Source organism: Panicum virgatum, chromosome 2K, assembly GCF_016808335.1.
Source record: "Panicum virgatum strain AP13 chromosome 2K, P.virgatum_v5, whole genome shotgun sequence".
Lineage (NCBI taxonomy): Eukaryota > Viridiplantae > Streptophyta > Magnoliopsida > Poales > Poaceae > Panicum > Panicum virgatum.
In genome coordinates, this window is record NC_053137.1 from 65322415 (window position 1) to 65348204 (window position 25790).

Below are 25790 nucleotides of genomic sequence, written 5' to 3' on the forward strand. Positions count from 1 at the left end.
ACAAAATATGCATCAAAGGGCGGGATTGAACTTGCCGTCTTCAAAGCCTTATGGGAGTTTCTGCTCGAGGTACGGTCCTTCGAGTTCGGGGTCGCGGAACTGGTCCTCGTTCGCTTACTCGCAGTACCGCTCGTCGATGGGTTCTCCCTCGTTCACACCGTGATCTACGACGCATACAAACAAACACACAGTCAAGAAAAAGAAACAAAAGTTTTATCGCTGAGCTCGATTCGGAAACAATTAAGATATGGAGATAGAAATAATATATTTGGGAGGTCTCCTATTGGCATGGCCAAAAATATGTTAGTAATGGCATGGTAAAGTTTCAGGTCGATCGGAGGTTGTTTGGCGCATGAAATGATAAGCTCTATAAAGGTTCAGGGGTTAAATAAGGGTCCAGGGACTTGTTTGTAACTATTTTTGAGAAGGTAGGGGCTTATTTAGAAATTTGTTTATATGAGGGAAGGGTTTTATTTTGGAATGTAATAAATGGAGGGGTTTAATTTGCAAAAAGGGCTAAAGGGTGGAGGGGTTCTTTAAGGAATAGAGGGAAGGGGGGGTTGGCAAAGCTGCCATCTTCTTCCTCCTCCCTCCACGGGGAAGGGGAGGGGGTTCTTTAGGAGGATTTTGAGCTCAACGATGAAAAGTTTTGGAAAAAAATATTTTAGCGTGTGATTTAATTTTGATAGATTTTCGGGTTGTCACAAACCTACCCCACTTAAAATGAATCTCGTCCTCGAGATTCGGCTGGCTCCTAAACAGATGGGGAAACTCCTTCTTCAGAGCGTCTTCGCATTCCCACGTAGCTTCTTTTACTCTGTGTCTGCCCCACCGAACTTTGCAAATCCGTACTTCGGAGTTTCTTGTCCTCCTAGTGACTGTGTCCAAGATCTTGACCGGTATTTCCTGGTATCGCTGGTCTGGCTGCAGATCTATCGTTTCTACTGGCACGTGTTCTGCCTCGGATACCCTCAAACATCTTCTTAATTGCGAGACGTGAAACACTGGGAGTATATCCAACATTTCTTCTGGTAGCTCTAGACGGTATGCTACTGCTCCAACTTTCTTCAGAACTTGGAACGGTCCAATGTACCGAGGGGCCAACTTTCCTTGTACTTGAAATCTCCGAGTTCCCCGGATGGGTGAAACCTTGAGATAAACGAAGTCTCCTGGGTTGAAACTTATTTAATGTTACTTGTTTATGATGCATCTGGACCTACTTGTAACAACCATGTTTCAGAAAAAGAAAGTTAAGTGTATCAGAATTGATGGCCAGACACCTGTGACTACAAGGCAAACATTAGTGACAGATTTCCAAAACAAGGATGGCATCAAGGCAGCAGTGGTACGTTTTTTACTTTAGTGCCTCATATTCTATCTTGCATTTTTCTTAAATCTAGCTTAAAGTCGCTGAAATTACCTTTTGCATATAAATTAGAAAAAAGGAAACTGCATTTTTATAGCAGCAGGCTGGGCCGCGGTTTTTTCTTTTTTATATTTAAAAAAAAAATTAAAATTTCAAAAATATATGTCGGTTTTGGAAAATTTCAAAAATATACCCCGATCGCCCTATGGGGGGCGACATGGCTCAAATGTAATTTTTTTCTTTAAATTTGCAACGAAGTCCCTGGAGAGAAAAAAAAAGAGGGGGCCTGTCGCCCCCCCAACGGGCGACAGGCCCCTGTCGCCAGTTGGGGGGGGGGGCGACAGGGTCCCTCCCCTGTGTTTTAAACCCTGGCCAACACACACCCTGGCCAACAAAGCCTATTGAATTGCATAAAATTCCTCCAGCGTCCGAAGATTTATTGTGATATATTTGCAGAAGGATTTTAAACCCTGGCCAACAAAGCCTATTGAATTGCATAAAATTCCTCCAGCGTCCGAAGATTTATTGTGATATATTTGCAGAAGGATTTGGAAATCGAGTTCGAATTATCATGAAATTTACGGAAGGTGTCGGATGTCAATTTTGGTGGGCGATGCAGCCTCTAAAGGATGACACTAGAGAAACTACTTTTCATGTGATTTCGAACTATAAACTTTTTTGTCAGCGCGGATGTCTGGTAGATGCAGATTTCACGTTGATTTGCACAAACCTATAATGATTAGAAACTAAAAACGAGATCTCGAAGCAATTCGGATGATTTCGATTATCATTTATTTGTACTTATTAGTTACTTCTACTAATAGAGCTTAGAAGTTCGAAGTAATAATTTCTTGGTTGATTGTATCCTTAACCATTTCTTTTTTTTTGACATGAGGAACTCAACATGAATCCACTAATTGCTGCTGCTTCCGTTATTGCTTAAACCCTGGCCACCATTCGCCGCCATTCCCTTTGTCATTTGAGCCTAAAAATTCAGAAAAAAAGAGAGGGGTGAGGAGAAGAAAAGCGGCGAAGCTCTGCCGAATTGCGTACTCCTGATCTACAGGTAACTTAAAAGCACACATGTAATTAATATAACGATAAGAAATAAGAACTAAGAAACGCATTACGTAATGTGAACCACCAAATTTTACATCATAATACAACGATAATGAAACACACATCACACATGTAGTGGCATGTCAGAACCCGTTGCAAACTATGGTAAACAGATTCCGGACTAACCTAACATGCCTTAGGTAATTTTAAAAAAAACAGAATAAACACAATGATACAGCATGTCACTAGCACTAGGGTAGTCCTAGTAGCCGTACCCCCACGTAGCAAACTGCGTTGAGCCTTCTCCGCAGTATCCACCCATTGCAGGTGGTGCAGGCGGTGGTGCCGGAGGCGCATGGCCCTTCTTCTTGTGACAAGGGCAGTTGCAGTAAGGAATAGTGCATGGTTCATCCTGTGAACCGGCTGCATTGCTGATATCATCAACTTCGTCGTCTTTGTTACCCTCGCTCACTTCCTCATAATGGTTCACCTTACATTCCAGATCAAAGATCTTTATCTGGAGGTACACGATGAACTCCTGAACAGAATCAATTGGTGCAGGATCTACCCACCTAGTAAAACCACAGTTTTCTGGAGCATCGGAAGACTGCAAAACAAATTCCATGTAAGGTGTCTCATTGAAGATAAAGAAATGAAACAACCGAGTATTACCCATGCGTGTGGACATTTAAAGAAACACCGACCGCCATCCATCCCGTCGGTGCACATCTGCACTAAGCAGTCCTCACCATGTCTGCATTTTGGCCACGGTTCTCTACGGTTATCGTATTGTCGAAGAGGAGTTTCATTGGTAAATTCACTCTTGTGCTGTGGTGGAAACTCAAACACTGGTTCCGGAAAGGAATCAGGTACAAGAGGCTCCTCCCATATTATGGGGTCTCCCTTTCTTCCCCCTTTTCCTTTCCCAAAACCATAGTAATTCTTCCCGCTAGACCCACCTCCAGACATTGGGTATACAATGAGGTTTGATGTTTGAGTTGTGCTGGGAGTTCACAAACTTGGGAGTATTTATAGGCGCACAAAGATCTGATACCCGGAGTGTGGAGTGTAAATGCACCTAAAAAACCTACATGACAACACAGTGAAGAGGCTAGCTGACCTAACACTGAAATGGCTAGATTCGATTCTCGAAATGACTACTCGATGCATCTCTGTGCATGCAGACTCACAGCACTGCATTACTGCCGCTCGGTCGATCGCGCCTAGATGCCGCCTTCTCCACTACACGCCACAGACCTTCGCTGTAGAATGACAGGTCCGTCGTCCTCGCCAGAGAGACTGCTTTGAAGGTGAGCTGGTGTGGTTGTCGTCTTGTCACATCTTTTTGAAATATTGGAAGAGCACTGCTATTGGATTGTCGTCTTTTGTCACGTATGTCTGGGCAAAGAATGCGACATTTGGGAAACCCGTGATCGCCGTGCTGAGCAGTGGCAACCTGTGATCTCGTACTCGTAGCTAGATACACTATGGTTCCTATTTTGAGCTATTCGAGCTTTTTAGCAGCAGACCCTGATGTATTTCTTAGTTCTTAATTCTTATCGTTATATTAATGTGTGTTTTTTAGTATTCTATTGACATGAAAAGCTCCGAAAATATTAAGGAAAAGCTCAAAGATTTCATAGACTCCCGGCTACAACTGCAAATTAATGGTAAAGGCTACAACACACAGAGTTAAGCTCTCAACTTAAAACATAAACAACTAATTGCAGTGGCATGTGCACGCGACAAGATAATTTCTTGTTGCATCTAAACCTACCATGCCTTACGGAATATAAAATGCCGGGATTACATGGTACTACTCTATTGAGTGCACCTAGGATATTTGCCCTTCCTAATTGCTTCGGGCCCGGCTACCTTCGCACGGCGTGCCCTCTCTCGCTTTCTCTCCCTGTCAGCTTCACGTTCGGCCGCCGCCTTACGATCCACCTCCTCCATCCTCTTGCGGATCTCTTCTTGCTCTTTGTTGCGCTTCTCCTCTTGCTGTTCCTCGTGCTTCATTCGGCGCCAACGTTCTGCAGCCCATCTTGCTTTTTGTTCCACATCCACAATGTCCTTTGCCTGCTGCGACTGCACGGTGTCGAACCACTGCATAAAATCACAAAGAGGCGGATGAGACTTTGTCCAACACAAGTTAGAATCATAACTCAATGTTAGGTCATATAGAAAAATAGCGTATGTTGTCCTGTTACCTTGGCCCGGTCTTTGCCATATCGCTTAGGTGGATCATATTCGTAGTTCTCACACATAAAGAACCTCATGTTGTAGTCATCTCCTAAAACCTCAGATTGCATGAACTTGCATAACGAACCGCATAAGCACATTGGCACATCAATTCCTTTGGGTACGGTGGCTTTACACTTGCTCCACGGAATGTAGGTTGATCCTGACGAAGACATTGGCGCTATAGTGTGGTGCGCCAAATAACAAACCATAATTTAAGCAATGCACATATCGTATACCAAATCAATGCGTGAAAATATAGGTACTATTATAATTCTATTGTCTTATACTGCAATATCAATAAGGTACTATCATAATTCTATTCAAATGTATAATTATTTTATTTGAAAAAGTCTGTAATAGTACTCAAATTGTAATACTAAACCAGTGTTCTAAAGCACAAAATCTAATTCAGCTAATCTGCTAATTAAATTAAATTGTTATACAATATCAACGAATTTATACGAAAGTTATCGGTAGATCACAAGTGAGGAATTCGGCAGAGCTTCGCTGCTTCCCTTCTTCTCACCCCTCTCTTTTTTCTGGATTTTTTTGGATTTTTTGAGGTCAAATGAGAGGAGGGAATGAGGGGGAGGCATTATATAGGCGGCCTGACCCGGTCGCCCGTGGGGGGTGGGGGCGACAGGACCCCCCTGTCGCCCGCAGGAGGGGCGACCGGCCCCCCTGGCGGGCCCACTGGCCTGTCGCCCCTGGGGTGGGCGACAGGTCCCCCTCTTTTTTTTCTCCAAGGACTTCGCTGTAAATTTGAAGAAAAAAAATTACATTTGAGCCCTGTCGCCCCCCCATAGGGCGACCGGGGTATATTTTTGAAATTTTCCAAAACCGACATATATTTTTGAAATTTTAATTTTTTTAAATATAAAAAAGAAAAAACCGCGGCTGGGCCTGTATGGGCTGAGTGTAGAGCCCAAAAGGGAGGCGTGAACAGTACCCCCGTGGGTGATTAGGGTTTAGCCAGGGCGCCTAGTCTATAAAGGTGCCCTAAGTCCTAGGGTTAGAGTTTCGAAGAAGAATAGAACCAGCCTTAGGCAGCCTGTTCTTCGGCGATCTGGCCGGGTTTCCTGCCCGGCCAAGCGTTCCAGTCTTCCTGATCTAGTCAATCCATAACAAATTGGTATCAAAGCTGATCACTATTAACATGTATTGAATACAATAACTGGTACATGCAAATATCAAGTTCCAGAAATTAGTCTTGGTATTTTGATTTTTGAAATTTGCTCAAGTCCCTACTCAATGATCTCGGCTTTTGCATAGTTGCCTAAAACTGTTTTCGAGTATAACCTTTCTTTGACCCTTGCAGAAAGGTTGAACTAAGAGGGAACTTGCCATGACTTTTTCACATTGATAGGAAATTTGACTCCTTACTCCTTAGATAACGAAGTGTTCTCCTGAATGATTTGAAAACATGTGAAGTTAACTGTGATGCGACTACCCAAGTATGAGTTCTTGCCTAAGCGATTTGAGTGCATAATTTCTAAGCCACTTAGTTCCTCTTAGGCTGGTCTAGTTTGTTTTCAAATATGTAATTAACAATCAAAATTGTGACATGGTATTGTGATGTTCAAACTCTGTGGGCAGGTTTTATCAAAGGAAAAAGTCCATTTCTGGCCATCCAACTATCACCCGAGTTTAGTTTTAGCCATCTAACTCAAAAACCGGGTATTTGTGACCACTCAACTATCAAAACCGTTCATAATTGACCATCGAGTGGTTTTGGTGTGTGGTTTCGCTGACATGGACGACATGTGGCGGTGGGGCCACATGTCAGAACTTTCTCTCTTCTCTCACCCTCCTCTCTCTCTTCCCTCTCTCAATCTCGCCGCCCCTCCTCTGAACACCTTTGGCCGTCCACCGCGCCCGTCGCCGGACTGGCCGCTTCGCCCACCGCCCCCGCTCCGCCTCCCCCAGCAGCCTCCCGCCGCCCGCTGTGCCGACGGCGATCTGCTCGAGCTCGACGTGCTCTGGTCCTCCAGCACCTCTGCCTCGCCCGCGAAAGGACTTGGCATCCTCGCCGCACTCTCGGAAGACGAGGGCAAGAAGAAGAAGAATGTCGCAGTCAGGGCATTGCGAGAGGTTGAGGAAGGAGTTGACTGAAGGAATCGAACAAGGAGCTCACCATTGCATCGAATTTGGTGGAGAGGCGGAGCTCGGCCACGCTGCCGCTGCCGATGCGCCGGTGGTACGCATAGGCGCGCTACTTCCCTTTCCGCTCTGTACGATAGCGCATGTGAGCTAGGCATGATCCTGTGAAGCTCATGCGCTCGCTAGTTCGTCAATTCCATCAGTAGTTTGGTCGAAACACTACCGTTGCCTCTATCTGCACGCCCCGCGGCGGGATGCACGGGCCCGGGCTTGCCCAGTGCGCCCTGCGGCGGTCGGCGCGGGGTCCCGACCCGAGGAACCTCGCGGGGGAGCGGTCCTCGGCGACGAGGCCCAGCAGCAGGTGGTGCGGCGCGACGGCCTCGTCCCCCATCCCGCGCGCCTCCTGCTGCAAGAGGACCACTGCCTCGACCGCCCGCTCCGTGAACCACTCGAACACCACCCTGACAGCGCCCGCGCCACGGTGCCACCGCCGCTGCCCCCGCCGCGGCGCCGCGGGCACGGCCAGGGGCGGCGGCACCCTCCCGCCCGCCGCCCACGCCGGCGCGGAGAAGCGGCGGCGCGGCGGCGAGGATGGGTGCCGACGAGGACGAGCAGCAGCACGCCTCCATCCGTCCGGCCCCCGCCCACTGTTCCTTTCTTCCGCTTCTTCTTCGATCGGTCCCGGCCGGTCGCTGTAAAGTAGCAGGATTTAGGTGCTTCTTCAGCGGGAATTATAGGCGGCCGCGCGGCATGGCTGTAAAGCGGGCGGGGGCACGAGATCGGATAGAAAAATGGTAGCGGTTCGTTTGCCGCGCCGCTGCACGGGGACCAGGGAATCGAGTGAGCGAGAGGCGGCAGCGTCATGCAAGGAAGGAGGGGAGGGCGGGTGATTGGAGAAGCGATGCGGTAGAGCAGAGCAGAGCGGGTATGGTGGGGGAGTAGAGAAGTGAGGGAGGAGAGAAGAGGGAGAGTAGAGAGAAGCAGAGCAGCGGCGCCGGGCCGGACAGCAGCGCGGCCGCCGCGTGCAGCGGCGTGGTGTGCGCGTGGCGGCGCTTGGACGCAAGAGTCAGTAGTTGAGGTGGCCATTGGATCCACGCTGGCAGTCAAAACCACCGAAAACGAGTCAAAACCGCCTTTAAATGGGTGCTGTGGCCATTGGTACACGGTTTACACACTTCCATGGTCAATGATATCCGGCTTTGGAATTTGATGGTCAAAATCAAACTCAGGTGATAGTTGGATAGTTAAAATGGACTTTTTCCTTTATCAAATCTAGTGTAGTATTATCGCGTAAAGCCTAATGAGATTGTAATGCTGTAGTTGTCCATCAAATCTGGAGGCTACGGGTTAACTTTGACAGCAGCGAGTACAGTAATCTTTGCTGAGTTATCATGGACTCCTGGCGACATTATTCAAGCTGAAGATCGTGCCCACCGGATCGGCCAGGTGAGCATGAGACACTCATTATTTTGTGACCAGCAGAGTCCCATTTTTTATGTGAAAGTTTATGATTTATTGATTTGATGAGACCACAATGTTTTCCGTGATATAAATGTTCAAGTATTCTTTGAATATTTATATACCTTCAGTTGATAATTTGATGTTCCACCTTTAACAGTAGCTCCATTATTTTCTTTACAATTCCAGGTTTCATCAGTAAATGTATATTACCTTCTCTCGCATGGCACGATCGATGACTTTATCTGGTATGTCCTGGTCTTTGATTACCTATATCATGTTGTAATTTATTCCGTTTACTCATTGGTCTTGTTCACCCTGGTTTTGCTTCCTAGGGGCGCTGTTCAAGGCAAACTTGAAAATCTGGGGCAGGTACTGTCTCGCTACTACTAAATCATTTTTTCCACGACGGACTCAGCGACCCACACAAGTCTGGTCGAGAAATCAACAACCCTATTCTTTTGTTATGTTCTTCAGATGCTGGACGGGCAGGAGAAGACACTGGACGTTTCCCAGATCGACAGCAGACCAAGCCCATCCAAGCAGCAGAAGACGCTCGACGGCTTCCTGAAGCGGTGCAGCACCTCCACTGAGGATCAGCCCAGCACTAAGCACCCCCGGTTCTGACTTCTGACTTAATAGTGGCAGCTTCTGATCAAGGTGCAGCACCTCCACTGAGGATCAGCCCAGCCAACCACATGGCATTGTTTGTATGTTTTGTCTGAACTTCGACCAGATCGAAGCTTGCTCCAGCTGGATCGGTTGATGGTAGTAGCGTTGTTGTACTTTGGCTTATGGTTGGTTGTAAAATCCTTACTAATTTGGATTTGTAATGGGAGATCATATCCCGACCCAGTTGTCAGTTACGCTGCCCGTTGATTCAAATCCAGTGTCTTTGCTATGCATGTCTCTGGATTTTACGGTCCGGATTCGAAAGTCTCGAGGTTTAACGCAAGCAGCTGAATGAGGGCACATATACCGAGGTTTGTCAGATGATACCAGAGCCATAGATGGGCTGGCGTTATTTTGCTGTTGAGAGAATGGATGCTCATGGGTTCCTATACATCTTGTGAAAGATAGTTAAACAAATTATCTATAAAGCTTCTAAGGTCCGGTTGACATTGAACAAGCATTTTGAAAATATTAAACTAGTATTTTGAAAATGATGAACTAGTATTTTGAAAATATTAAAACTCAACACTTTTATCACTTTCTTCTCCGGCAGCGGGCGGCTGCAGCAGCACAAGGCAGCGGCAGAGCGTGGCGCGTGCACAGGCAGTGGTTCGCAGAAGGCGGTGGCAGCAGAGGGTCCAGGTGCCGCCAGCAGGGGGCGGGGGGCGGCGCGCGCGCGGAGGGGATGACGGCCAGGGTGGCGACGCGGCCCTTGGTGGCGGTCGGTGCACGGAAGAGGAGGCAAGGAAGGGTTAAAGTTTGACTGGTTAGATCTAATAATTATAGATGATTGTACAAATCTTAAATAATGATAGGTGGGGAAATATTTTTTTTCAAAAAATATATAGGATTGACAGATTCTGATGAAGGCGTATGATGGGCCTAATTTTTAATGGATAAAGGGCCTCCCAAATCTTGGCCCATAAAATGAAATCCTAGGCAACACGAGAGTCTTGCTGATTTCCGCCGACCAAATACATCGGGCAGTGACCTCGACGCTGCCGGCTCGAGGGGACTCGAGCACGCGGCACGCCGCCAGTTCCCCCACGAGACCAACCCTGCGCCCTCGCGTGCGGCCGCGCCGCGTTGCCGCCGGCCGCCGCCCGAGCGCGCCTCCGCCCGCCCCCTTCGACTCCTGCGGCTCCTACTGGTGCTGGCCTTCTCTGGCCTCTGGGCGGGCTCGCGCTTCCCGCTGGCTGACGGCGCCCCGTGCGGCTGCGCCCTGACACCACCTCCGCGGCCTGCTCCGTCAGCATCCCGCAGCCCCGCATCGGCCTACACCCGTGGCCCTTCGCCCGGCCACCCCGAGCGGCAGGGGCCACGGGCAACTGCCGCAGCAGGCAGCAGCCATTGGTCGATTGTAATTCCCTACTGTGTACTTCTTTCTCGCATTCTGTTTCATGATTCCATCTCAATTTCACTTCTGAATTCAAACATTAAGTGATTAATTGAATAGTTGGTGCATCCATTTGTATTGTTGTTGTGTGTTGTCATGAAGTTTAGCTCTCTATTAAGTGATTAATTAATTGTAATATTCGTGTTCTGAACTAATTTGTTGATTTGAACGTATTATAGGACCTTTTTAATTATGTTATTGTAAATTTGGTGACCGTATTGTTATTAAGTGCTATTAGATTATACTGGATTGTGCTTTGAATTTTTTTGACAGGCCTATCCTAGTTTCAAATCCTTGGTCCGCCATTGATTGCACTCCGATGTTGCAAGTCTCAATTTTTTCAGTGTTCATTTTCTTAAGCGTTCCTGTTCTGTCATTTGCAGTAGCGCTAGCGTTCCGCTCTTCTGGGTATTGGGCTATTAGCAGTCTGTTTGGTGCCGATGAGCAAGAAGAGGAAGTCCCTGAAACCAGCCAAATCGTTGAGAGATGCTGAAGAAGTGTACACGCTTTGTCTTATTATAATATTATTAACTTTTCTCTTGGTTATGATCTGTGATGCTTTCATCTGATTCTCACGGTGCTAATTCACTTGTGCACTTTCGTTATGCAGACTAACTTCAGATTACATTGCAGGAGACGCTCTTGATGACCTATTGTCGAAACTTGTCAGGTAACACTTGTTTTCACCCCTTCCCTGCTGCTTCATTAGTTACATTCAGAAAGGCCTAAAAGGTATTCTTCTCTAGGAGTGTGGAGGTTGCAAAGGTTTCTAGGGGAGGTTTACCAGAAAAGATATGGATGAAGGTATTGTTATCCTTACTTGGCTTCACTACATTTTGCCATTGTTAATGGCAGTCTGTTCTGTTCTCTTGTCTCCTGAGCAAGCTCAGTAGATTCTGTTTTTTTTTTTCCTTTTGCATTTATGCCATTTTGCTGCTGCAGAAACAATTTGCTATCGGGGTCAATGACGTGACAAGGGTTCTTGAGCGAATGCCTCCGGCTACTGCCACTAATTCTACTCATAGTTCTACTGAAGCACAAACTGTCTCAGGTCGGCGTAGAGCTCCTTTGGTGCCACTGCAGGTTAGTTTTATTTCCTAGTTTGCCTTCATAAGAAACCCACCTATGAAATTGGAGCCTCTTAATTTCTTATGCTTATATATTAGGTGCAAAAAGATGTGAAATTGCAGAATATTTGTGTCTAATTCCATTGTTTTTTGCTCTTTTCTTTTAGTGAAGACAAAGACATCAGTGCCTTTCTGCTTCCCTAGGAAATTTTCCTGGACTTTGGCCACTTTGAACTTTTTTTGTTGCATACTGTGATGTTAAGCCTTAATAATAAATTATCACATCAAATATATGACGTCTTCACACATTTTCATCTGTACTGTACTGTTTTATTTCTACATCATTAGCTTATTCTCTTTCACTCTGTGGGCAACAATTAAATGAGTCAAGGATATTGGTGAACTTGTTCAGTCAAGTACAAAGATGGACAATTTCAACTTTCAAGTGTTACATACATCTTTGACAACAATTTAAATGAGGAACTCTGAAGCTGACAAATATGTCTCATTTTATAATACAACAATGCAGGCTGTCCTTGTTGCAGCCGATTGCAATCCCAAGTGGTTAACAAAACATATACCAACCCTGGCATCTACAAGGCAGGTTCCCGTACTCTGCATCAAGGACAACAAAGGAGGCTCAGTGAGGTTGGGTCATGTGGTGAATATCAGAACAACACTTGCCATTGGAGTAAAGGTCAGCTTGTTTTCTTCTCATTGATTCCAATATGCTTTACTGTCTAGGAAGTATTCATGAGACTGGTGTTCAAATGCATGTTAGGCTGGAGACAGCATGGTCAACAAGACTATCGACGAGGTCCTGGATTGTAGTAAGCAATGAACCATAAATTATCTCTGGGAGCAGCAAATGATGGATAAAAAAGTTTGAATTCCTCGGCATGCAACAGTTCCAGATCATCTGAGAGATGGGTTAACATCTGACATAGAAGAAGTTTTAGAAGGGGGTAAACGATTCTACCAGATAGTGGCAAGATCAATTTTCTTACACTGATACTCGGAGAAACCTTTCCACCAATACCCATGGGGAATAGGCGTACAACTCTGTTTGAACGGATTGCAAAGATATTTGTGCATTGCATGCCCATTGTGATCTTAGATTGTCGAGCGCCTATGTTCTTCTCTGTTACCAACAATAGTTGATAATGTTGGCATAATTGTAATTTTGAATGTTTAATGTGTCAAGTTCTTGAGACACCACAGCACCTGTTCATTTTGTTGCAGTTGCCTCCCCCCCCCCCCCCCCCCCCCCTTCATCCACAAACATCTGTATTGGCACTTTTCTTTAGTTATCAAACTTAAAGTTGAACCACCCATGAAGTATTCAAGCAATCAGTTCGAGCTCGATATTACACATGTTCAAGAATATGTCACTTTGAACAAGACTCGTAAATACGCAACTTCGACGGCTTGACCATTCATTAACCCATCCCAAAACACTGGCCTTCTAGCGAGGACTTATGGGTAGGCATGCGTGTTCACACGCACAATACACAGGACTACAACCATGGATGTCAGATGCTCATGGGTACAAGTATGAAATAGTATTAACCCATCCCAAAACAAGGAATTGGCAACAATAGTGTAAGACGCCAAGTATCTCTTCATTTTACCAAAAGCATGGGCTTAATTAGAGCTAGGTAGCACTCGTGGAGCTTGATGTCCATCTGCAGCCTGAACTCTGAAAAGTAGTGTGGGCGTGGCCCTCGTCTCGTCGAAGCTGTCGGTGCGCAGCGAGTGGCGACGCCTATAGATGGCCAACCGGGCCGCACGGCACGGCACGGGCCCGGGCACGCCGGAGCACGGCACGGCGAGGCACGGTCCGGCGGGGCACGGCGGCGCTGCCGTGCCGTGCCGCGTAGTGCCGCCGTGCCGGCATCCCGGCCCAGGCACGGCCCGACGCCGGCGTCGGTGTGCCGTGCCGTGCCCTTGGGCACGACAGCACGACGGGCCCGGAGCGGCGGCCGGAGGGGCGGCGGCGGCGGCCGGGGGCGACGACGGCGGACGCGCGGCGGCGGCCGGGGTGGCGACGGGGACGGCGGACACGCATCGGCGGCGACGGCGCGGGCGGCGGCCACTGGCGACGACGGGCCCGGAGCGGCGGCCGGGGGCGACGACGGCAGACGCGCGGCGGCGGCCGGGGTGGCGACGGGGACGGCGGACACGCATCGGCGGCGACGGCGCGGGGGACAACGGCGCGGGCGGCGGCCGCGGGCGACGACGGCGCGGGCGGCGGCCGCGGGCGACGACGTAGGCGGCGGCCGCGGGCGACGACGTAGGCGGCGGCCGCGGGCGACGACGTAGGCGGCGGCCACGGGCGCCGAGAGGAGCAGCAGGCGGCTGCGCGTGAGGGAGATGAATAGATTAGGGTTTGAGTTTCCAAATTTACATGGGCTGAGGCTGTTAAACGGGCTTTTTTCGTGCTAGGCCTTTAACCGGGCCGTGCCCGTGCTAGTGCCGCGGGCCGAGATTGCGGCCCAGGCACGGCCCGAGGCCTGGCACGGGCACGGCACTGGCCCGGTCGGTCACGGGCCGGACCGGATTCGGGCCGTGCTTTTTTGGGCCGGGCCCGTGCCAGTCCGTCGGGCTCGGCCCAGTTGGCCAACTATAGCGACGCCGCGCGCCATGAAGAAGTTGCCGGTGCAACCCACGACGGAGATGTCCCGCGCGTCCTCTCGGCGATGATATATGTCGGCGGGGCGCCCACGAGGTTGAGCGTGCGTGCCCCTGTGCGCCGTGGAGTTGAACACGACTACACGAGGGAGAAGGCGGACCACGCGCTGGCCGGGGGCGATTCCTTCCTGTCGTTGAAGTAGAGACCCTCGGAGGGGCGCAGCCGGATCATGGACAGGGCTCGAGGTCGAGGCCCCAATAGCGAGGCGACATCCTGGCGACCCGACAATTGTCCACCGGCAGTCCAGCAGCGCCACGTCCGCCAATCGCCAACGCGCCCACCTCACTGGGCTGCTATACTTGGGCTTTCAAGCCCATGCGACGCACCAGCCCGACCTCCTTCGCTCGGATCCTGCCGCTCGTTGCCGATCCGACGGCTGGGACGACCCCAGGGGTGGACGGTAAATGAAATACCGTCCACCCCGCCAGGTCGGGGAGCGAGACACCGACCGTCCCCTCGCCGCGGTCACCGCTCCTCCCGCCGCCCTTCGCTGGCCGTGGTCCGAGGAAGCATTTGCTCCGCCGCCGCGCGGACGGTTCGTGCGGCAAACGCGCATGGAAGTGCTGTTTGGCGCCGCCTCTCTCTCCGTCGTCCCGCAGATCAACACGCTGTACATCGGTCCGCCGCCTGCGCCATGGCGGGGAAGCGCAACGGCACGTCTCTTGCTCCGGCAGCTCCAGCCGTGGGCGTCCTGCGTCCTGCGTGAACAAGACGGGCGTTTAGCGGATATTGAATTCCAGACAGAGCTAGCATCCCCGTCAACACCGAGGTCGTTGGACATCGATGCGTTCTTCTCCGGTATCTTCTACAGCGCTCCTCCATTTGGATAGGCAGCGATCAGAGGTTCAGAGAGACGCGTTCTCACCGCCTCCAATTGGATCGGCAGCCACCAATCAGTGAGAAAAATCGTGAGGTTCGTCTCCACGAGTTCCCCATGACCACTGCCGTCCTTGGTCCCAAGATAATGCATCCCTCGTATCTTCGAATGGCATTGCCGTGAACTGTAATTGCTTACGGAGTCCAGGGGCATGGAAGAACAGATTCAACTGCAGCACACCTGAAACTCTTGCGATGCCAAGCATGGTTAAAGCTTACAGGGGACAGGGGAGGTTCTGTCTGTAATCCGCGCCGTTGGACGTACTCTGCTCATTCTCATTCAGTTTCGGCCTTTCGGGGATCGTCGCAGGTCGTGGACAGGGCGCGAGCGCGGGGCTTCAATGGGCCCATCCGTCGCGGCCCACGGTAGTCACTGGACCGCTTTTTGGGCTTTTCAAGCCCACACGAAGCACCTGCTAACCCGCTCAGATCCTACCGCTCGTAGCGGATCCAAGGGCTCCCATGACCCCAGGGGTGGACGGTAAATGAAATACCGTCCACCCCTGGTCGGGGGACCAGACCAGACCGTCCGCCCTGCCCCTCGACGGCTCGACGTGGTCACCGCCGCTCCCTCGTCCCTCGCTGTCCGCCGGCCGTGGGAGCACGGAGCGGGCCCGAGGCCGCAGTTTTCTCCTCCGCGCGGAAGACGCTGCCGGGAACGGCTGCCTGCAGGGGAGGGCGCCCTGGTGCTGCCCATCATAGTACGGCGGCGGCCCGCGGATCGCCGCGCCACGGCCACGCGGCACGCGCTCCGGACTCCGAAGCAGGGCGCCTCTTTCCTCGGACGCGTCTATTTCCAGGTGTGGCGGAGATCAGAAGCCGACGCAGGCATGACTGACTAACTGAACGCTGAATGGCATCTGCCGACGACGGGCATAGCGAGACTGCGAGAGAAGCCGAAGCTCAGGGACGGGTCCGGGGAACGGCGTGATGGACATACGCTCTTCTGCATCACAGCATCAGTGCCGACGGGCTCCGATCCGTTTTGCCTTCTTCAACCTTGCTGGCTGCGATGGAGTCGCCGGGCTGGAAGCAGTTGGTTAGGGTGCCCAGTGTGCACTGTACGTGCAGTCGGAAGAGAAATCAGCACTCAGCAGGGCGAGCTGCTGACTGCAGCCTGAAAGCGCGCCATGAAGAAGTCGCCGGTGCCATCGTCGACGTAGATGTCCCGCGCCTCACCGACGATGATGTCAGTCGGCGCCCATGAGGTTGACAGCGTGCCCATGGGCGCCGTGGCGTTGAACACGAGGGAGAAGGCCGACTCCTTCCTGTCGTGGAAGTGGAACCCATCGGTGCGCGCCACCGGCGCCGACTGCTACCGCGTCGTTCAACTTGAACACCACTATCTCGCCGAAGAAGGTGCCGCTGACGGACACCGAACTGCTCAGCAGCGTCGGCTGCGGCCGCAATCGCCGCCGTCGCTCTCGCCGCGTCGTCAGGCGTCGGTGCACGCATTGGACGCGGAATAGTAGCAACTAGCTAGCGTCTAGCATCAGAGGCTCAGAGATTTAATTTGTCCTAGTTAAACAGCAGCATGTACACGAACGGAGAGGTGCAGCGGCCTCTCGATCGTGGAGAGGAACCCTGCTGAAGAAGTTTCAGTTCGGATCCTGATCGCGCCGCTGTGGTCGTCGAGGCCGCGGACGGTGGAGTCCGCCGGCGAGGCGACAACCTGGCCCTTGTCCCTCCGGCAGTCTCGATGGCAGAGGCAGCTGCATATACTTCACTTATGCATTGGCCACTGATGAGAGTGTTTGGAAACGTTTGGTTTGGATCATAATAACCTAGGATGATGTTGCCATGGGATCAAGAAAACGGATCTCATATATACTATCCAAAACAGGCCTGTAAATTTGAGGATAATTTGACAAATTTACGCAAGGAAACAGGCGCAGATTTTCCTCGAGAATAATAATAATAATATGCAGGTGAATCCTGGGGCTTCGACACTTCGTACAGTACAATTCAGTTGGTCGTCATCGTCGATTCTTAGTTGGAGTACAATCTCTGGAATCTGGATAATCGCCGCGAGAGACCAGGGATGAAAATTCGTCAGGCGTTGTGGATGCATGCTGCATTGGACGCGGAACAGCAGCAGCTAGCGTCAGAGTCTCAGAGATTTGTCCCGTTAAACAGCAGAATGCACTGGATCGCCAAGGGCCCTTCAATGAATGGGGTGGCATGCAGGCTGACGGCTGAGCATCGGTTCTGCGGCACGGTAGCTGATGACCAGGATGCATGTCGAGGCCGGCGATGGAGAGGACGAGCCCGGGCGAGCTGTTCGCCGTAGTTCCAATTCAGAAAGGACGGGGAGAGTATGACCTGGGCATGGGTCACCCGACCCGAACAACCCGACCCAACCCGCCCGAAAAAACTCGACCCGACCCGACCCGAGTTACGTGGTGGGTGGGCGCGGGCCGTATTTTTTGACCCGCAACAATCAACGGGCCGGGCACGGGCCGTGATTTTTGACCCAAAACCCGACCTAACCCAAAGACAAAAAACCCGACCCAACCCGAAAAAAACCCGACCCGACACGTCTGCGCAGGGTGCACGGGCCAACCCGACCCGACCCGGTGATAGGTACGGGTCGAGCGCGGGCCGTCCTATGCGACCCGTGACCCGACCTTGACCCGACCCGAACCCGACCCGACCCGACCCGACGTTTCCCAGGTCTAGAGGAGAGGAACGCCGTTGAAGCAGTTTCAATTCGGATGGTGGACTGGGCGCGAGGCCCGATCGCGCCGCCGAGGCCGACGACGGTGGAGGAGAGGCCTCTAGCGAGGTGACAACAATGGCCAGCCCGCGCACATCACTGGGCTCACGTGCCACAGCCCGCGTTGACCAATGGACCAGGCCGTCCGCCCCGCCCCTCGACGTCTCGACGCGGTCCGTGGGGCTGTGGGAGCAAGGAGCAGGTCCGAGGCCGCAGTTTGCTCCTCCGCGCGGAAGTCGCCGCTTGAAACGGCTGCCTTCAGGGCGCCGGGGGCCGGGGCGCTGCCCATCATCGCACGGCGGGGGCTCGCGGATCGCCGCGTCACGGCGGCGAAGCGCATCGGCCCCGCGGCACGCGCTCCGGACTCCGAAGCAGGAGCTTCTCTTTCCTCGGACGCGACGCGTGTCCTGATCGGTAAGCTCCAGCCGTGGCGGAGAGGCCGACGCATGAGTGACTGACTAACTGACCGCTGAATGGCATATTGGCATCAGTGCCGACGACGGGCATAACGAGAGAAGCCGAAGCTGCTCAGGGACTGGTCCGGGGAACGGCGTGATGGGCATACGCTCTTCTGCATCAGTACGTGCCGACGGGCTCCGCTGTACCTTCTTCAACCTTGCTGGCTGCGATGGATGGAGTCACCGGGCTGTGGAAGCAGCTGGCATGGATAGGGTGCCCAGTGCATGTGCAGTCGCCAGTCAGAAAAAGAAGTCAGCAGGGCGAGCTGATCCAGCACAAATGGTCTCCGTCTCTTCGAGGTGCATGTCTTTTGCCTGCAACAACAGGAGATGCAGAAATCGCAGTCCTGTTTGAATACAGGAGGGTCGGAGGCTGTCGGGGCTCGTTCCCAAGGACGGCGGCTATGGCGATCATGGTCACGCCAATGTCTGTCCGATGGTGGATGCCGATTTGGATGCGTCGGCGCGTCGCAACAAGACCCAATTTTTGTGCGCATGCATATCAGTCAGCCGAAGAGGGAGACCAAGTCAAGATTAACATATGCAAAATCCCAACACAATTTTCAGAAAAACGAACCGATGTCTACCGACCAAGATAATCTGCTCAGGAGAGACGTACCTTAGCAAAAACAAACACAGGATATCCAATTTCATACAAGCTGACGATATCCAATTTCGAAAAAGTTCCCAAATTCCAAGATAAAGATTTCAACACATTATCTATCTAGAGGTTCTGATGGCCCCTCGTCCTTGCCTACATTTGCACCTGCAAACTCGTTATCCATTCAGTTTGATCTCTGCACCTCCATTAAGATTTGTGATTAAAAAAACAGGGAGACCTCTCAGTCACCTGAATATCTCACTCAACAGATCCGGCAAGGACCTCTCAGTCACCTGAATATCTCACTCAACTGAGCAGTTTCAATTCAGATGGTGGACAGGGCGCGAGGCCCTCGATCGCCGTCGTCGTCGAGGCCACCGACGGTGGAGGAGAGGCCTCTAGCGAGGTGACAACAATGGCCAGCCCGCGCGCATCAGCATCACTGGACTCACGACTCACGAGACACGGCCTACGTTGACCAATGGGCTGCTACTTGGGCTTTCAAGCCCATGCGACGCATCAGCCGGACCTCCTCCGCTCGAATCCCTCCGTTAGTTTCCCATCCGACGGCAGGCACGACCCCCAAGGGTGGACGGTAAATGAAATACCGTCCACCCCTGGTCGGGGATCAAGCCACTGACCTGCCCCCTCGCAGCGGTCACCGCCATCGATCACCGGCCGTCGAAGCTCGCCGCGGGTCCGAGGACGCGGATACTCCGCAGCGCAGATGGTTCGTGATGCCGCTGCCAATAGAACAGCTCCCTGTCGCCGCCGTCCCGCACATCAACGCCAGGGCCACGCAGCGCGCGCTCTCCGAAGCAAAAGTGCTTCTATTTCTTCGGATATGTCTCCTGCTCCGCCAGGTAAAGCTATGGCGGCGAAGCCGGCGCGTGCACTGAATTGATTGACTGACAGCTGATCGAGCTGCGTGGAAAAAAATTCCCGACAGAGCTAGCTTCCCCCGTCAGCAACGAGTTCGTTGGGCATCGGTGCCGTGTTCTCTAGTATCTTCTACAGCGTTCCTTCATTTGGATCGGCAGCCAGCCAGCCAGCAAGGCAGCCACCCAGCCCGCAAGGCAGCCACCGATAAGGGCGTTCTCTCCGCCCCCAATTGAATCGGCAGCCACCAATCGGTAAGCCACACCGTGAGGTTCGCCTGTACGGGTTCCCTACCCATGATCACTGCCTTCCTAATATCCCAAGATTACGCACCCTTTGTATCTTCAAATGCCATTGCCGTGAACTATGATTCTTATGGAGTGCAGGGGCATATGGCAGAACAGATTCAACTGCGCAGCACACATGAAATATGGTTAATCTTCTCTTGCCGTACATGGTTAAAGCTTACAGGGGACAGGGGAGGTCCTTTAATCTGCGCCGCTGGACTCTGTGCTGTCTCGTTCTGTTTCGGGAGTCGTCGCTGATCGTGGGCATGGCGCGAGGCCCCATCACACCCTGCAGCCGATGTCGTCGAGGCCGGCAATGGAGGCCGGTGGGCGGCGAGCCGCCGCCAGCCGTTCCAGCGCCGCTGTTGGAGTCGTCGCGGGAGGCCCCGTCCCTCGCGGGTGCTTCGCTTAGCCCATCACAAGCCACGGCCCACAGTGATCATTGAGTTGCTTCATGGGCTTTTGAAGCCCATACTAAGCACCAGATTCTCCCTCCTCGCTCGGATCTAGCCGTTCGTTGTCGATCCGATGGCTCCCGTGACCCGAGGGGTGGACGGTAAATGAAATACCGTCCACCCCAGATCGGGGGACGAGACGCCAACCGCCCCCGCGCCCTGGTCACCGTCGCCCCCGCCTCCGTCCGCCGGCCATGGGAGCGTGGAGCAGTACTCGTGCGGAAGACGCTCCTGGAATGGCTACTTGCCGGGCACCGGGCGCCATCTCACGGACGCCGGCCGCCCTGCGGATCAACACGCCGCACGTCGGCTTGAGCCACGGCGCCGGTCACGCGCTTCGGACTCCTATGCTGAAAGCCTCCCTTCCCTAGGATGTATCTCCTGCTCCTGCAGCTCCAGCCATGGCGGATATGCGAGCACTGGTACCCATTGCCCTGCGGCCTGCGCCTGCAAATTTGTTTGAAAAAAAAATACCCATTGGTCAACGTGGTCACTGGAATCGTCAGGCGTCAATTCCATTCCCTGGTAAATTGGAGAAGCATCTTCTACAGAGAACAAGGTTCTAATCTCTTGTAGGCGAACAAAATGATCAGGACGGAAACAGCTGCACTACGGAGCAACAGCTTGCAGTGAGACTGAGAGAGTAGAGTAGAGCGCGCGCACAGAATCTTCAATTCCATGGCGTGGGATGCATCACCAGCCACCTGCCCACATTATAGATTCTCTTATGCTAAGCACAGATGCAAACATACAATTTCATCGGCCTTTGATCCGGAAAGCAGCAGCGTGTACACGAACGCAGAGCTAGGCGCCGCGGCTGGGCAGGCGGGCGGCTAAGAACACACAACAGTGAAGCGAGTTGTAATCATGCATCCGCACTCCGCAGAGCATGGAGAGCACCTCATCGGTCGCGGGGGAGCTGACCAGGATGTGGATGACGGCGACGGGGAGGAAGAACTCCGGCGAGCTGTCCGTCGTCAGAGTTTCAGAGCGGTGTCAATGCAATTTCAGGCTGGGAGCCCCTTCGTTCTTCTTGGCCCAATTTCACTGGGCTGCTTGTTGGTGGGCCTTCAAAGCCCACATGACGTACCAGCTCGCCATCCTCCACTCGGATCTGGCCGCTTGTTTCTGATCCGACGGCTCCTGAGACCCCAGGGGTGGACGGTAAATGAAATACCGTCCACTCCTGGTCGACCAGAACAGACCACCGACCACCTCGTCGCCATGGTCACCGCCGCTCCTTCCGCTGTCCGCCAGCCGTGGGAGCGCGAAGCGCGGGTCGGGAACGCGGTTTTCTCCTCCGTGCGGAAGACGCGTGTGTAACAACTGCCTGCCGGGCGCCCGGGCGCTGCCCACCATCGCACGGCCGGCCGGCAGACCGCGGATCGCCGCGCGCCACGGCGGCGAAACGCAACGCCCACGCGCTCCGGACTCCGAAGCAGGAGCGTCCCTTTCCTTGGACGCGTCTCCTGATCCGGAAGCTCCAGTCGTGCCGGAGAGGCCGACGCGTGACTGACTAACAGACCGCTGAATTGCATCAGTGCCGACGGGCACAGCGAGAGAGAAGCCCAAGCTCAGGGACGGGTCCGGGGAATGGCGTGATGGCCTGATGGGCATACGCTCTTCTGCATCAGTGCCGATGGACTCCGATCCGTTGTGCGTGCCTTATTCAACCTTGCTGGCTGTGATGGAGTCACCGGGCAGGAAGCAGTTGGTTAGGGTGCCCAGTGTGCACTGTGCAGTCGGAGGAGAAGTCAGCAGGGCGAGCTAGTAATCCTGGTCTCCGAGGGGAATGTCTTTTGCCTGCAACACCAGGACATGGCATCTCCTGTTAGAAGCTCATCATGTCACAGCAACCTGGGCATCAGATCAATTGCAGCGATAGAAGCTCAGCGGCTCATAGCAATTTCATTTCACATGCATAAATCACATATTATTTGACTAATCATCAGTCAAAGTGTCAACTTGCATTGGGCATAAAACTATGCTTTGCAAAGATGCATAGAGGGAGTAGCATTTACTAGCTCGACGAACTCATAGAACACACTCTTTATGTTGAATGAATAATGCAGGCACATCCATGTCGTCTTACAACACCGTATGGGTACACACAACCCGAACTCCCACAGGTATACAACAAGATGCCAATTTAACACAACATCACAACACGCAAGACATGTACTCAAGAACTTGGCTAAAACAATCGTGCATTTTAATTTATCTCGCATATAGTTAGTATATCGACGATGTGTGTGTATGGTCTTAGACGTCGTAGCACTCGTAGAGCTTGATGTCCATCTGGAGCCTGATCGAAGTCGTAGAGGCCCTCAAAGGAGTCAGTCCGCAGCGTAGTCTATTTAGCCCATTTTATCCTTTTCTTCTTGCAACTGCTGGCTGGATTAGCCGAATAATATTTGGACCTAGACTGCTAGCTCGGTTCATAAGAAAATATCTTTTTCTTTCTTCCTTTTCATTTTCTTATTATCTTTTCTTTATTTTCTTTATGATTTATTTATTTTCATCCACATGCATGCAAAAGGTTGTACCTTATCTTTTTTATTTTATTGTTTATTCATTTCCTTCCATATGCATGCAAGAAGTTGTACCTTACCTTCTTCTTATTTTTATTAATTATAAATTTTATTACTATTTTATTTTCTTCTTATTTCTAATGCTGCAATAAACATTTCGTCACTAGTATATAATCTGACTTCCTTTTCTTCTTGTTTATTCTTATTTTATAATGTATTTTCTTTTTTATTCTAATTGTACTAATAATTGATGCATTTTTCAAATATATTTTTCCACTATTTCTTGTCTAATTTTTTTCATTTATTCTTTAATTACATATTCTGATTTTTTACCATTCCTTTTTTATATTGTTTAGTTACTCTTTATTATTCAATTTATCCATTATTTTTTATAGATATAGTAATGTTTTGTTTTGTGTTCACAATATAATTGTTCGAGGTGTATAATTTATTTGTTCGTTTTGTAGATTAAATTGTTCGGCCTTGTTGACTCATTTATTCGCGATATTTATTTTCTATTATTTAGTCTACATGATCAAATGTTCATGATGTTTAATGTTTTGTGCTATTTATTTGTTATGTTTAAATTTTTTATTTGTAAGAATAATTATTTGTTCTTGTTGTTGAAATATTGTTCCCGTAGCTGAAATAATTATTTAGTATTAATAAATATTTTTAAATATTGTGCAGACATAGGTAAGTGTGGTCTTGTTTTGAAAATTTTGTCCTAGTAAAAATAATGATGAAATCCAAATTAATTTGGATGCTTAGTTTAATATTTATAGCTTTTAGTCTGGAATTTGCATGCATGTGGGTGGCGTCATAATAACTATCATCTTTTGCATGCGTAGAACCTTTCCGTATTAGTTGAAATGATGATCGGACCACCGTTATATGCAAATATCGAAACTTCGACTGAATCAAAATGTCCTGTTATAGCAATAGACGCTGATGGCGGACACGATTGGTTTAGGTGATGGATTATCAGCTTCAGCGATACGAAGCCGCGTCTCCAGGGCGTAAAGAGTTGAGGACATGCATGCATATTACAATTTCAAAACTAAGAACCACCACCTCTCACCTCTGTTAGAAACATTCGGGATCCATCACAAAAAAACACATGGGGCGGACTTCTTCAAAAGATAGACACTCAGCAAACCACGCGGCGGTGTCGGGTTCGGAAACTTTCGATAAAAGGAAGATTTATTAGATTTTAAGAGCATTACATGGAGTAGATACAAGTACCGTGCATATATCGCGGCAGGCTTATATAAGTAAACATATATAGTAATAAGATCCGTACTTATACATAAGTAAACATATACATACAGTACTTTATTTGGCGAAGACAAGCAGTAGACGGCCTAATTACGATGCTATGTTTTTTCTATGCACACAGTACGTGGTATGCTTATTTTTTATTACGATGTATGCAATAATGGTATGCTTATTTTTACTCCTATTGGGATGGACTAGTTTTATACTTTTACATGTCTGTTCTACTGGCAATCAGCAGCGGTGCTTTTTTCATACCAAATCAACACTAGCCACCAGCCAGCCAGCAGTACTTATCTTTCACAATAAATCAGCACCAACCACCAGGCACATGCAGCGGAACAGAGAATCCAAACACGCATCCACTTAGACGTAGCACTCGTAGAGCTTGATGTCCATCTGGAGCCTGAAGTAGTAGAGGCCCTCAAAGGAGTCGGTCCGCAGCGTGGCGACGCCCCGCGCCATGAAGAAGTCCCCGGTGCCGCCGACGACGGAGAGGTCCCGCGTCTTCTCCGCGATGAGGTCGGGGCCAATGAGGTTGAGGGTGCCCCTGTACGCCGTGGAGTTGAAGACGAGCGAGAAGGCGAACCACGCGTTGTCCTCCTCCTTGTCGTAGAAGTAGAAGCCCTGCGCGCGCGCCACCAGCTCCGACGACAGCGCCTGCTCCTCCGTCACCAGGTTGTCGAACACCACCAGCAGGCCGAAGGTGCCGTTCGTCCGCTCCGGCGTGAGCGCCGCCAAGGCTTGGTCACCGCCGCCGCCGTCGCGTTGCCGGTGTTGTTGCCGTTGTAGAGGATGTCGTGGTAGTACACCGTCATCTTCTTGCACGGCTCGTCCTCGCTGCTGGAGACGACGAGCCTCCTGCCGCCGCCGTGGGCGACTCCGGCGAGCAATACCAGCATGACAGTAGCAACGGCGACCAACAAGCTGCTGAGCTGCAGCTTGGTAGACGGCTTAATACTGAGGCCCTGCATTATATTGCTAGTTAAATCGATTCGATCAATATAACGCAACGACGTACGACTATATCTTTCGGTCGATAATCGGCGAGCTAGCTAGCTAGCTAGCTAGCAGCTGCTGGCTGGAGAGCTACACAAGTTGAGCAGTGTTGACAGTCAATTCTGTCAGTTCAGAGGCCGACTGGTCAGACCGGTCTGTCCAGTTGTAATCTGAGTAGGCTTCGTTTTATTTTGGAAATTCTTGTATAAACCGACTTGGAGAGGGGTACGACTTCCCCGGCCTATAAATATAAAGGCTAAGGCCGATTGAGGTATTCCCAATCGAATCAATCAAAATATCGCATTACTTTTTATCTCTCAAACCCTAGTCTTTTCCAACCCTAAATTGCTTTCTTCTTTCGTCTGAGTGGCCTGCCGACCTCAGAGCAACCCTAGCCGCGCAAGCTCTGACGGGGTCCCTCCCGAGCTCGCGTTTCTAGGTCTTTGCGATTCTCTGCTCCACACCAGTCAGACCGGTCTGCGGAACTGGTCAGACCGGTCCGCCAAGGCATCGCTGGTTCAGATCGTTTTGACGATCTCCTGCGCGTTCTAGCGCATTCGAGTGTGTTGGCGCGATTCTGTGTCAACACACTTTTTGACGACTCCACTGGGAAAAGATTAATCTGGTTTTAAAACCGATCTAATCTACTCCTTGAAGAA

General features: G+C 51.0%; 2 protein-coding genes and 1 pseudogene across 3 annotated transcripts; 2 read left to right on the forward strand and 1 right to left on the reverse strand.

The window, feature by feature from the left end:
* Positions 1–1216: 1216 nt before the first annotated feature.
* Positions 1217–9132, forward strand: LOC120694625 (SWI/SNF-related matrix-associated actin-dependent regulator of chromatin subfamily A-like protein 1 homolog). 2 transcript variants are annotated; one of them, XM_039977805.1, is made up of 5 exons: positions 1217–1345; positions 8090–8215; positions 8417–8475; positions 8563–8599; positions 8705–9132. In XM_039977805.1, the coding sequence occupies exons 1-5, from the start codon at positions 1232–1234 to the stop codon at positions 8852–8854; spliced, it is 486 nt and encodes a 161-aa protein (XP_039833739.1). In that variant the 5' UTR covers positions 1217–1231; the 3' UTR covers positions 8855–9132. The 2 variants fall into 2 exon arrangements, 1 of the variants encoding a protein (XP_039833739.1); XR_005683570.1 differs by lacking the exon at positions 1217–1345 and adding an exon at positions 7979–7998.
* Positions 9133–9910: 778 nt separating this feature from the next.
* On the forward strand, positions 9911–12582 carry LOC120694624. The gene is made up of 7 exons (XM_039977804.1): positions 9911–10259; positions 10679–10794; positions 10906–10965; positions 11042–11099; positions 11238–11378; positions 11892–12059; positions 12144–12582. The coding sequence occupies exons 2-7, from the start codon at positions 10736–10738 to the stop codon at positions 12201–12203; spliced, it is 546 nt and encodes a 181-aa protein (XP_039833738.1). The 5' UTR covers positions 9911–10259; positions 10679–10735; the 3' UTR covers positions 12204–12582.
* An 11522-nt stretch (positions 12583–24104) lies between these two features.
* On the reverse strand, positions 24105–25183 carry LOC120694622 (annotated as a pseudogene).
* Between the last annotated feature and the right edge of the window lie 607 nt (positions 25184–25790).